The sequence below is a fragment of the Oreochromis aureus genome, linkage group 3 (genome assembly GCF_013358895.1).
Source record: "Oreochromis aureus strain Israel breed Guangdong linkage group 3, ZZ_aureus, whole genome shotgun sequence".
Taxonomy (NCBI): Eukaryota; Metazoa; Chordata; class Actinopteri; order Cichliformes; family Cichlidae; genus Oreochromis; species Oreochromis aureus.
This window is the reverse complement of record NC_052944.1, coordinates 16740393-16752302: the sequence shown is the minus strand read 5'-3', so window position 1 is coordinate 16752302 and position 11910 is coordinate 16740393. Positions and strand designations below refer to the sequence as shown.

Here is an 11910-nt window from a genome sequence, read left to right as displayed (position 1 = left end):
ACCAAATCATCAGTCAGTCACCTGTGACCTCACCTCTTCACCTCTGAGCTACAACATGGCAGAGCTGCCTCTGTCACCTGATAAATAACAGTGAGACATTCCAAATACATGCAGTCACACATGTGCTTCAAATACAGTAATGAACCACCAAGTCATCATCCAATTTCACCTGTGATCTTGTGTCACCATTGCTCTCTGAGCTTTGTGTTGGTTCTTCTGTCACCTGACAAATAGGACATACATGACAATAAGAATAAAATGTATAGCTGCTTCAGTGTTTCTGTCAGTTTGTGCAGATCTTGACTCATCAGTAATGTTTGTAGGGTGAGTGCATTTTTAAAACAATTTGTGCAAACTGCACTACAAGGTGGAATATTTGCAAAATCATGACTACCTCATGATATTTTGTCTCAAAAATTAACCCTATGAATATGTCAGTACCATTAGGATGAAATTATTGTGTCACCAACATTTTAACGTTAGACATAATTTTAACAGCCTCTGTAAACTAATATCCTGGCTTGCTCGAGGCTGCCGTTTTCTCTGACAGTTTCAATCAAAATTAGAAATGCTACTCTGAGACTGAGAGAACTAATAGTGCTGCATGTTGTGCAGTTAGTTTCCAAAACACGTTATTCATGGTTACATACAATTTTAGACTGATGTGGGCCAAAGCCTAGCATAGCCTGTAACGTTATTATGACGGACACATTTTATGAGTTAACTTTGCTTTAAGTGACTTGCAGGTTTCTTTGAAAAATACTTTTCTTATATCCAGGTTCTTCCTTTTTGCTGCCATTCTCCTCTCCTCCCTGCAGGTCTTCGCAGCGCAGGCTTGCCGCTGCTAAAACTAAACAGAGCTCCCTGAAAGGCACAGCCAATCACATTGGCCATATTTGTCACATGACGTAGGACTTCAGTAGAGAACGTAATTTAACTCTTTCTGCACCGCTGGGTGAATGAGACGTTGACAGGTCGTTTTTTTCTTTCTATCGGGTTTGTTTTTCTTTACTCGAAGAGAACAAATTATTGGTGAGGACAATTCAATAATCGCTGGATATTGGTGGGGACATGTCCCTTCCGTCCATGCCAAATCTACGCCCTTGATTTGTAAGAAATTATACACATTGTGTAAAATTATACATCATTTCCAGAAGCTGTTGCTAATCCAGGGACCCTAGGTAGTTTATATAGTAAATTTAATACAGACTGATTAAGGTGTTTAGCCCTGCCCCCCTTTAACCAACTTTATACCGATCAGATACCCCTCGCAAACACCAGATATCAGCTCTCATGCTATCTTATAAAGGCAGGAGCTTGTTGAGAGGCAACCTGTTATGGAAATCTTGCTGGGAACCCTCAAGCCAGGCGTTTTCACTGTAAAAAGCCTGAAAAAACAAACAAACAAACCAGGGCCAGTGTTAATAACATAGTAAAGCATGTGCTGTTTCTCCTCCTTTTTGATGCTAATGTAAATGGAATGTATTGGCACTATATAGCCACCATTACAGATTAATATTCAGTTATACTTAAAACAATTGACTGCAGGTCATGAACTCATGAAAAATATTTTTGAGATCATGCACAAGAGTGCTGAGGGGTTATTTTGCCCCTGTACAACTGCACATCTTTTTAAAACCAGTCAAGTTTCTCACTCGTGGCCGTGAGAAAGAACCCAGGTTCAAGACATTTCAGTTTTGGTTTCAAGTTTCAGATCTGCAAGCTACTATGTTTTTAATTGAATGAAATTAAATGAAATTCAGCATTTCCACATTCTGAAAGCCTGATTTCAACTATGCTGGAGAACGGAAGGAGCACATCTTTCAACTTTTAAAAAAAAAGGAATTTATTTAGCTACTAAACATTAAATTTGCAGTTTTTTACAATATGAACATGAGATAAAATCTTTAATAAAACATACAAATTCTAATATATTTGGTAAATTGTCAATGACATTCACTTTAATTCAAAATACATGTATAGAAAAGTTGGCATAGTACATAATACTAGTATACAGTTGACATGTTATATATAAATTTTCAAAAATGAAAAGGCATATTTAAGCTATGTATTTGCTTCACACAACCAAAATAAAATACATAAAAAAAGGAAAAAGTAGGTTTATCATTTTCCTATCTGGAATAACGCTGTCTATAAAAACAAAAGTGGAAGAATTTATTCTTAAGTATCGCCAGTGTTACCATTTTTTTCGGTTCAAAAAGATTTTTATTGGGCGCCAGTTTAGCTCAGGGCGTTGAGCAGGCGCCCACATGTCATATGGCCGAGAAGGGCCGGCCCGGGTTTTAGTCTGACCCGCGGTCCTTTGCCTCATGTCTTCCCCCTTCTCTCTCTGCCCCTGCTTTCCTGTCGTTTTTCCACTGATCTATCTAATAAAGTTGAAAGTAACAAAGATTTTTTATCACTAACATTTGCAAATAGAGCCACCATAATAGCACATTTTAAATTAACTACTAACTATAAAACTATACAAATAACATTACTGAAGTCTAGCACTAGTAGGTCCCTTAAAATAACATCTCTCCTTCTATCAGGATTTGGAAAGTGGTCACAATGAACAACAGGTGCAAAACTTTGGCTTATTGTGCAGAACACATTTTGATTTTGCTAGTTTGGTTTCTGTGGTGTTCTTATATATACACATGTTTGAACAAAATAAAGCATCCTTCAAAGCTTTCATTACCATCTGTACTTCTAATAATAGTATTTGCTTATATACATTTTCTCCGAATGGTTGTCATACTGTACAGGCCTGAATGACATCCTTTGTCCTTATTGAATTCAACTTTGTTTAAAGTCACTATTGAGACTCCTGAACTGGAAAACTCAGAGGGTCGTCCGTACTTGTAGACATCATTGCAAACGTGGTACAAATGTCCTTTGTTTCTTCTTTTTCAAACATTTCCTTCTTTCCTTCTAAATTCCAGCCTTTATCCTTGGTAAACTTGTAAACACACCCAAAGAGATCAGGAAAAATCACCAATACGTCAATGTGATGAGCTTCCTCACGACTGTGAACAAGGAAAGTTTTATTAATGAGTAGTAACAGAGAAGTAAGCTTCCAAATCTGTCATAGTTTCAGAAATATTTGTGACATGTGCATATAGGTACAAGAAATTCATATATACACACATATGAATATGTGTTCATGAATTAATATTTTTCATTTAGTTTAACTTACTAATGCTCATGGAAATTACGTATAAAGCGCAGTAATCCCAGCGTGGTTTCAGGGTACGGCTTTCTGCCATCCATCTTCCGAACCAGCTCTTGGGGAAACTGCAACAACAAAACATGGTGGTCATGAACTGGACTTTAGGAATACATAAGTTTGACCTCTCATCTGTAAGTCACCTTATTTTTCCACACTTTGAAGGATCCATTAGCACATGCTTCTAGTGAACCAATCAGCCTTTCATCGGCATTTCGACAGTTTGCCACCTCCTCCCTGTTGCCGGTCTCCCTCAAATATTCAAACTGCCTGGAAATAAAGTTGAAATTATGCTTTATAAGTACAACAATAACATAAAACTAAGAGGAAAATCTTGAATAATAACAGGAGCAGCACAAAATAGTCTTGCTTAAAAAGACAAGAACAAAAATGTAGGAAACAAATTTAGTATTTGCTGCCAATGCTAACGTGCCTGTCTGAGTACAAGATAGTTTGACCTCATTTTCCCAACATATGGATTAAGCCTAGTAACAGACTGAAAACGTCCCCCGTCCACAAACACACACACACACACACACACACACACACACACACACACACACACACACACACACACACACAGTTTAGGCTCTCATTATTATACAGCATGTGTATTCTTGCTTTACTGAAGTGAAACCAGAAATCACAGATTCTGTTACAGCATGACTTCCTTACTGTTTCAGAGTCCAGAAGAAGGGATGGTCCAAGCATTCTTCTGCTTTGGGTCTGTCCTTTGGCTCTTTGTTGATCATCCACTCTATGAGATCCTTTGCCACCACATCTTGAATGTGATCCAAACTGTACTTCCCATGGTAAATGTTGAACTCACATTCAAAGGATTTTAAGTCCAAGTCACCAAATGGATGGTTCCCTCCAGAAAGGATATAATAGATCAGCATCCCAGCCACCTTAACATTAACACATCAGTTTAGGTATTTTTTACCAAGTCATCTTTCAGTTAATCAAGTTTATGTAGCAGACTTTACCTGGATGTCAGTGCTTGACTTGTATGATGCAGATTTTGCTGCTAAAGTCTCTCGGGCCATCCAGCATTCGGTTCCTGCACTGCGTGTACGTAGAGTTGTTTGGCCTTTGAGTAAGCGTCTGCTTATGCCAAAATCAGCTAATCTCGCTCTCCCAGTCACATCTGGAGGAGGCATAACATACAAAACTCATGAAACTAAATCATTAATTTATATTTACCAGACATATGTTTTGTTTAGTTTTCCCCTGAATTTCAAACATGTCTTACCAATCAAAACGTTCTGGGGTTTGAGATCTCGGTGAAGAATTTTAGGATTTCCACAGTGAAGCACCTTTAGACTTTCAAGAATTTGTTTCACAAGTTTCTTTAACATCTGTGGGCCATGGACATTATTCCTGATATGTTCTTCCAAGGTGTATTCACAAAGTTGCAGACAAAGATATCCAAAGTTCTCGTCCTCTGTAGCATCAACATATCGTACGATATAAGGATGATCGAGTTCAGGGAGTCGTAGGATTCCTTCTTCGTTCTTCAGCACTTCATAGTTGCTTTTAGACATTCTCTTAATGGCAACTTCTGTGCCATCCTCTCTCAGCCCCAAGAAGACTTCAGTACCATCACTTCCCTTCGCTATTCTGAATTCTGCATCATTCACATAAATAATGCTTCTGATTTTAGATATTTTACTTTCGTCTGTGCCAACAAGTTTCTCCAGTTTCTCCGTCCACCTCTTGCTGACTGGAAGCCATTTTTGTTTTTCTGTATATTTATTGGTGTTGTAGTCAAAAGGCTTTAGATTTGAAGTTGATTCCACAACAGTTGTTGGATCAGTTGCTGCAGTGGAAACTTCAACATTTGGGTCTTCTTGCTTTTCTGTCTTTTCCTTCTTTTTTTTCTTCTTTTTCTTCTTCCTGCCTAAAGTTGAGGATGTGTTTCCCTCACATTCTGAGTTTGGTTTGCTCAGATATTTTTTCAGACTTCTCAGCACCTCTTTCAGCTTTTCATTCATTTCCATTCCTACAGATGTCAGTATGTCCTCGGGCACTGAAGTTATGCCCACTGACTTAAAAATATTAGCTGCCTGTACTACTGACAGCAGGTTTCCAAATATTCCGTACGTGTAGACCCTGATCATAATGAACTGTGGCTCATTTACAAAAGGGGCAACTGTTCTGCATAAGTTCTGTAAAAAGTTGACGTGCCAGTCCTTTGTGCCTTTTGTTTTTTGTGTTATCACATACAGTGTTTGTAGCACTGCTGCACAGATGTCAGGTCTCTCTTTTAAGCAAAGCAGTTTCAGTAGTTGTGGAATTATAGCTACTGCATGCTTATTTGTTATGTTTTCCATTGTGCAGAAAACTGCATTCAAACTTCCAACTGCCAGATCTACATGTGTCTTAGGGATGTTTGGAAAGCGACTGGCTGCACCTGCAATGTAAGTATTCACATTTCCAGTTTCCATTAGCCATTTAATACATGCCTGGGAGTATTTATCTTTCTCTCTCCCAGTAGCAGTAAAAAGGATTTCAATCATGGTCAGATGAGTCCGAGGATCCTTTAACAACATGTGACTGTTGAACATTTTAAACACTTCGTCAGGTGTTTTTTCAAAAACTGCAATTTGCATATCAAAAAAATGCCTAATTTGGGAACACACTTCATCTCCATTTGATGCAAAGTGATTAATCATCTGAGATATTTTTTTACTGTTAATAAGCCACTGAGGATCTTCTTTGGATGGCAGTGTCACCACTGCACCAGCAGAGATGAGCCTTTTCATGATATCCTCCCTGTCTTCAATGGCTGCAACTTGGAGCGGTGTGAATTTCTGTTTTTGCATTGGAGGAGGAGGACTCCATCCATCTGGGTTAGCTTTTGCCTCAAGCAACAGATTCACGAAATAAAGTGGTGCTTTGGAATATGAGACATAATGCAAAGGCGCGCATAGGAGTTCAGAAGGTATATTTGGGTTTGCACCCTGACTCAAAAGGTAAGAACAGATATCTGTGTTGTGATTTACAACAGCAGAGATCAGTGGGGTTATATAATCACTACACTTGCTACAAGGGTAAACTTCATTAACATTATTATTCTTCAGTAATTTCTTGAGCTCTTTGAGGTCATTGTTAGTTATGCACTGGATTATAGGATGTGTCTCTGTTGGTGGGGAGACTGTCAGTTGTACTTGAGTGATAATATTCATGTTTTTGCTTCAGATTACCTGTGAAAGAGAAAGCACTGACATTAAAATCATTAAAACTGGAGTTTAAAGGATGTTCATTTTGTTTTTTTAATAGATGTTTGTAAATGTCTATCGAAGCCTAAGATTCTATTTAGACTACAAATGGAGGTTTTGTGCATGCAGCCTTTAACTGTGTTTTAAAGCGTTTTGCACAGGACCTTGTCTTCTCTCCATTCCTTTGTGACTATGGATTTTTGTGTTATGACATACAGTACCTGGAGAGAAGATGCACAACATCTTGTTACAGTGCAAAACAGTTGCATTAAAACAAACTGCATCTAAACTATCAAATGCCACACTCTTTACACGTGCCTGAAGTATGTATGGGTAGTTCAGTCAATAAGTAAGGTCTCTTTCAGTTAGCCATAGGGTAGATGACAGATTTTAAGTGTTTAACTGTTGTAGGATTGTAAGAAACTTTACTTTTGGTGTCAGTGCTGGGTGTCTGCTGTTTAAGGCATGATCTCTCAGTACACAATGAGACTAGAGAAATTTACTGATTTAGAGACGTTATTTCCCCTTCACATTTCCTGTTGAAGGTTTTTATGACATTAGTATTTCAATAATTTAGAAATTTACACAAACTGATTTGTTATGTGATCATTATTGTAGAAAACAGTACAAACGGGAGTAGGCCTATTGACTTGGGTTGTGGGTAAGCAGGGGGCCTCAGGAACGATTCAAAAGGAAGAACAAACAAAACAAAAATACCAGCTCAGTCAAATATCATTACAGGGAGCCTCAGCTATGACGATCACAGACACACGTTATTGGACAGCCGACTATTACCGCTAACTGCAGTATTATCAGATGTTAGTCAAAAGGGAATGGATTGATTATAATGTAGCTACAAAAAAAAAACAGAGTTATAGATACTTGTAAAAAGGTCATTTCTTTAAATCCTGTTCACTACAGCCTGTTTACCAATATAAGTAAATGTATTACACACAGAAAACACAGAGAAATTATCATATTTTGCTAAAACATTCGGATTACTACTGAATAAGAATCCTTACTTTAAATCTCAGGAGGATGCGCAACGGGAAATACAGGCTGAGAACACAGAAGGCGGTAAAACTTCGGCGCAACACGTACACTTTGAAGAATTCAGACTTATCCTAGTCTCAAGTAAGCTTGAAATCCTGTGACGTTAAGGGAAAAAAAAGTAGGTCTACAATGTGTGCTGTTTTTACGCTAACATAAAGATTATTTTGCAATGCCGTTAGAAGAAAACTGAAAGAGAAATAACTTACCGGTCAAAGGTGAGGAATTCAAACGCATTACATCAGCGTTTCCTTCCTGCTTCTTGACGCTGTTCCTCCTCTCCTCTCCTCCTCTCTTCCGGGTCCTCCGGTTTAAGCTGTGCAATGAAGTCTGTACTTGCTGTGAAGTTGTCGGACAGACTGCTGGGAGATTGTTTGTGTTGTTACATTAATTTGGTTTTACTCTTGAATGTTTTTTGGGATGGGGGATCTATCAGGTCTCTCGGTTTAATCACAACATACAAAAAATACAATTTGATTAAAAAAAACAGAGATCAAAGAAAATGACGGGACCAGCTTTCAGATTTACATAAATTTGGTTTAGTTATGCTCAGTATTGTAGAAAAAAAAAAACCCCAATCACGAGGTATGGTTGTAAAAGGAAAGAGATCAGTCTCAGTGTTTCATGTTGAACGATCTCCCGATTTCTTAAATGCATCAGGACTGCAGAAGGAAATGCAATCAAGGTTCAAGGTTCAAGGTTCTTTATTTGTCACATGCATAGTTATACAAGTATAACACACAGTGAAATGTATCCTGACACGCTCCTCGACATGTGCAAAAACATGGGGGGGTAGAGGAATAACATTATAAATATATATATATATGTATATATAGTATATTCGAGGACGCATAGGTGTATCCTTAGGTTGGCTTTAGTGTAGCTAGAGCAGGTAGCAGGTGTTCTATAAATCGGGAGATTAGTGGTTTGATCCCTGGCTGTTCAAGACTACAAGCAACATATTCTTCAGCAAGATACTGTTCCCAGTATTAAGTAGTAAGTTTGAGTGTGTCTGAATGTTAGACAAGTATGCTGAGGTGTTTTTTTTTTTTTTAAAGAAAACGTACAGTTGTGTAACTGCTCATTTATACTTAGAGGTGCACTATTTAAGCAGTATTTAAATACTTTCAGTAGAAATCTGGAATAATTAAAGTGCAAACAACCGGGTAGTCTTTATTAGCTTTGTTACCTTTGAAAAGGTCCATACAATGAACATTACCACAGTCTACATGTTTTTCTGAGAAAGACGGGGTGTAAACCTAGAATATTTATCATGACAAGTGATCTGCCATGTCAGAGAATACAGTTAGAACATTGTTACATTGTGTGAACACAGTTACATTGTGTGCAAAAGATAGCTCATACAACAACATGTGATAGATGACATGTGGACACAATATGGTGTCTATGTTGCTTTTCACTCAATAAGGTCAGCTTGGTAAAGAGAAGAAGCAGAAACTTACAAATTACCACTACACCTACCTTTTGATCATTCATTGATCACACAGGTATTTAGAATTATGACATAAACATCAAGCCATAAAATCCAAGACACAAGACATTCAATTCAATTTTATTTATATAGCGCCAAATCACAACAAAAGTCACCTCAATGCGCTTCATAGGAACAGAGAAAACCCCAACAATCATATGACCCCCTATAAGCAAGCACTTTGGCGACAGTGAGAAGGAAAAACTCCCTTTTAACAGGAAGAAACCTCCGGCAGAACCAGGCTCAGGGAGGGGCGGGGCCATCTGCTGCGACCGGTTGGGGTGAGAGAAGGAAAACAGGATGAAAGACATGCTGTGGAAGAGAGACAGAGATTAATAACAGATATGATTCGATGCAGAGAGGTCTATTAACACATAGTGAGTGAGAAAGGTGACTGGAAAGGAAAAACAATGCATCATGGGAATCCCCGGCAGCCTACATCTATTGCAGCATAACTAAAGGAGGATTCAGGGTCACCTGGTCCAGCCCTAACTATATGCTTTAGCAAAAAGGAAAGTTTTAAGTCTAATCTTGAAAGTAGAGATAGTGTCTGTCTCCCGAATCCAAACTGGAAGCTGGTTCCACAGAAGAGGGGCCTGAAAACTGAACGCTCTGCCTCCCATTCTACTTTTAAATATTCTAAGACATGTGATTGCATGGCATATAGTCACATGCACACATAACCAACATTGACAGTGATGGTCAAACTTCATGGTGTCTGAGCAAAAACACATAACAGTGTCATGTTTGGTGGATCCAAAATGCAGACTAAGATGATGGAGTAAATGAACAAAAAATAAACCTTTATTCTGATGAAGAAGCAGTCCAACAAGTGGCAGAAAATGAGGTCCATAAAATGAGGAAAAACTCACAGCCAGGAAACAAAGAGTAAGGAACCAAGATAAACTGAGGCTTTAAGTGCATGCAGACACACTGCGAGCTAATGTGGAATGAAACTGTTGGGTCTGTTCCCACAAACCCTGCTAGTTCTAGAGACTTATTCATCATGAAAGAAAACAAGACAGTCAGCGATCGATCGATTACTTGCGCAAGGGAGGCCTCCTCTGTGTCCAGCACGAAAATGACCCCAAATCCGGCCTCCTCTCGCTGCCTTTTATTGAGAGACAGTTCACACAAAACACAGCAAAGCAACGCCCACATGGTTCTAAGGCATTGTATGTATATGTGTGAACCTTTATATGTAAGTAGGAATGTGTGTGTGTGTGTGTGTGTGTGTGTGTGTGTGCGCGCGAGACCTCCTGCTGACCAAAGGGTCGTAAAAGCAGGAAGCTTACAACACAAGAAACAGATCTTTCAGATAGGATGTATCTCCAATAAAACCTCCCCCAACACAGAGTGGTTAGAGGTGTTCAGGATCAAAGGAATGGCTTTGATAATACTGCTTGAACTAAGACTGTACAAATTTAAGAAACACAATGGCAACATTCAACAATTAGACCTAACATTTCCCCCCTTTTTGTCATTGTATATACTTAAATTTCAACTTATGCACCCTTTGTTTGGACAGTGTCAGTGTAGATTTCATTCATACACAACTCCTCTTCATTCACCTTCTATCGATGCAAAAGTTCACAGTTAATACATGTAAGCAGTTAACCTGCTTCTCATTGATCTCATACACAGTAAACTACATGCTACACGTAAGCAAATCTGTGTCAACAGTCCAAAAACAGGAATTAATATTTTCAAAAGAAGATGCCACCAAGGACCAGACATTCACCAAGTTATCCAGCCTTGTGGTGCATCTACTCCTGTCGTGCGATTCATTATGTATTCCTGCAAGTAAACAACTGAATGTAACAGTCAAACAAGAAGAATCAACATTCTCAAAAATCATATGTCACTACAATACAACTGTATACAGACATAGACATTCAAACACATCAGTTGACTTTATCGTTTGTCCATGTGGCTCTCAGCTAACTTCAAAGCTGTAGCCTGGTCAACACCCTTCTTTATGACTCCTATCAACCCCCCGAATCTTCTCACTATAGGCATCCTGTGGGGGTTAGAGTCAACTGGTGTATTATCTGTATTTACAACTCTTCTCCTGTCCTGTTGTCACCACAGGAAAAGTTTTGTAAAGGAAATTGGATCAAGCTGTTTTGATCTTCTTGGCTCAAAACCTCAACCAGCTTGATGTAGATGTAGATGATGTAGATGTAGACAAAAGGCTTCTCTGTTTGCATCCTTCTTGCAGAGGACACAAAGAATAGGTGACGTTGCTCAGATTTCATGGTAAATCTCCAACTTGGACTAATCCATTGCCCTTCATACACATAGGCAACTGGCCTGTTTCCCGTTCATTTAGCTGTTCAATGTCCTGCAGCAAGTCTGATACTTGGAGTCAGACTAGCAGGTCTGTCGTACCAGAGCAGTTCACCTTCCCAGCTACTGGTGAATCAACCGTCCATTCAGGTTCAGAAGTTGAAAAGTTGGCAGTGTTCCAAGTACGTTTACTCCTGGATGTGTTGCTAAGGCACCCAAACAAACTGTCTCACTCTCAGTGATGCTATATGGCCACAGTCCAGAAGAATGTGTAGACAGTGGCATCACAAGCATAACCATTGGTCTCGTTCTTTATGTGAGTGGTTGTGTTCACAAACTGCCACAGGTAGTTGTTGAAAACCCCATGCGGGTACTGGGTGTGATTTGCTCTGTCCCAGTGCGCTCCTGTCATCCCACTCTGGGTCCACAGGCACAAGAAGGCGCACAGCACATTCCCAGCCATTCTGATGAGTACCTGTGGCTCAGTTGGTTTCTTCACCGGATTGAGACGAGGGCCCTGGAGGCTTCCCCCCCCTTTGTACCCGGTCTTCCTGCCACTTTACCCGAGCTGGCCTGGATGTGTGTCACCTTCTTGCAGTGCGCTTGATGTATCCAAGCGTTCCTTCCAG

General features: G+C 39.3%; 1 protein-coding gene across 3 annotated transcripts; it reads right to left on the bottom strand.

Moving 5' to 3' along the window:
• Positions 1–1932: 1932 nt before the first annotated feature.
• Positions 1933–7747, bottom strand: LOC120439297 (serine/threonine-protein kinase/endoribonuclease IRE1-like). Of its 3 annotated transcripts, none has more exons than XM_039610146.1 (8): positions 7710–7747; positions 7473–7598; positions 4482–6435; positions 4216–4376; positions 3905–4137; positions 3373–3499; positions 3200–3297; positions 1933–3029 (listed from the first exon to the last, which is right to left on the bottom strand). In XM_039610146.1, the coding sequence occupies exons 3-8, from the start codon at positions 6415–6417 to the stop codon at positions 2819–2821; spliced, it is 2766 nt and encodes a 921-aa protein (XP_039466080.1). In that variant the 5' UTR covers positions 6418–6435; positions 7473–7598; positions 7710–7747; the 3' UTR covers positions 1933–2818. The 3 variants fall into 3 exon arrangements, with proteins under 3 accessions (XP_039466080.1, XP_039466082.1, XP_039466081.1); XM_039610148.1 differs by having other exon boundaries at positions 4482–4856; XM_039610147.1 differs by lacking the exon at positions 7473–7598 and having other exon boundaries at positions 7710–7733.
• Positions 7748–11910: the final 4163 nt, after the last annotated feature.

Excerpts from the sequence above, each read along its gene's own strand:
- LOC120439297 (XM_039610146.1), bottom strand. The coding sequence starts at position 6,417 with ATGAATATTATCACTCAAGTACAACTGACAGTCTCCCCACCAACAGAG. Across the intron at positions 4,138-4,215 it reads AGTCAAGCACTGACATCCAG|GTGGCTGGGATGCTGATCTA; the intron begins GTAAAGTCTGCT and ends GTTAATGTTAAG. Across the intron at positions 3,500-3,904 it reads TTCTTCTGGACTCTGAAACA|GCAGTTTGAATATTTGAGGG; the intron begins GTAAGGAAGTCA and ends CTTTATTTCCAG.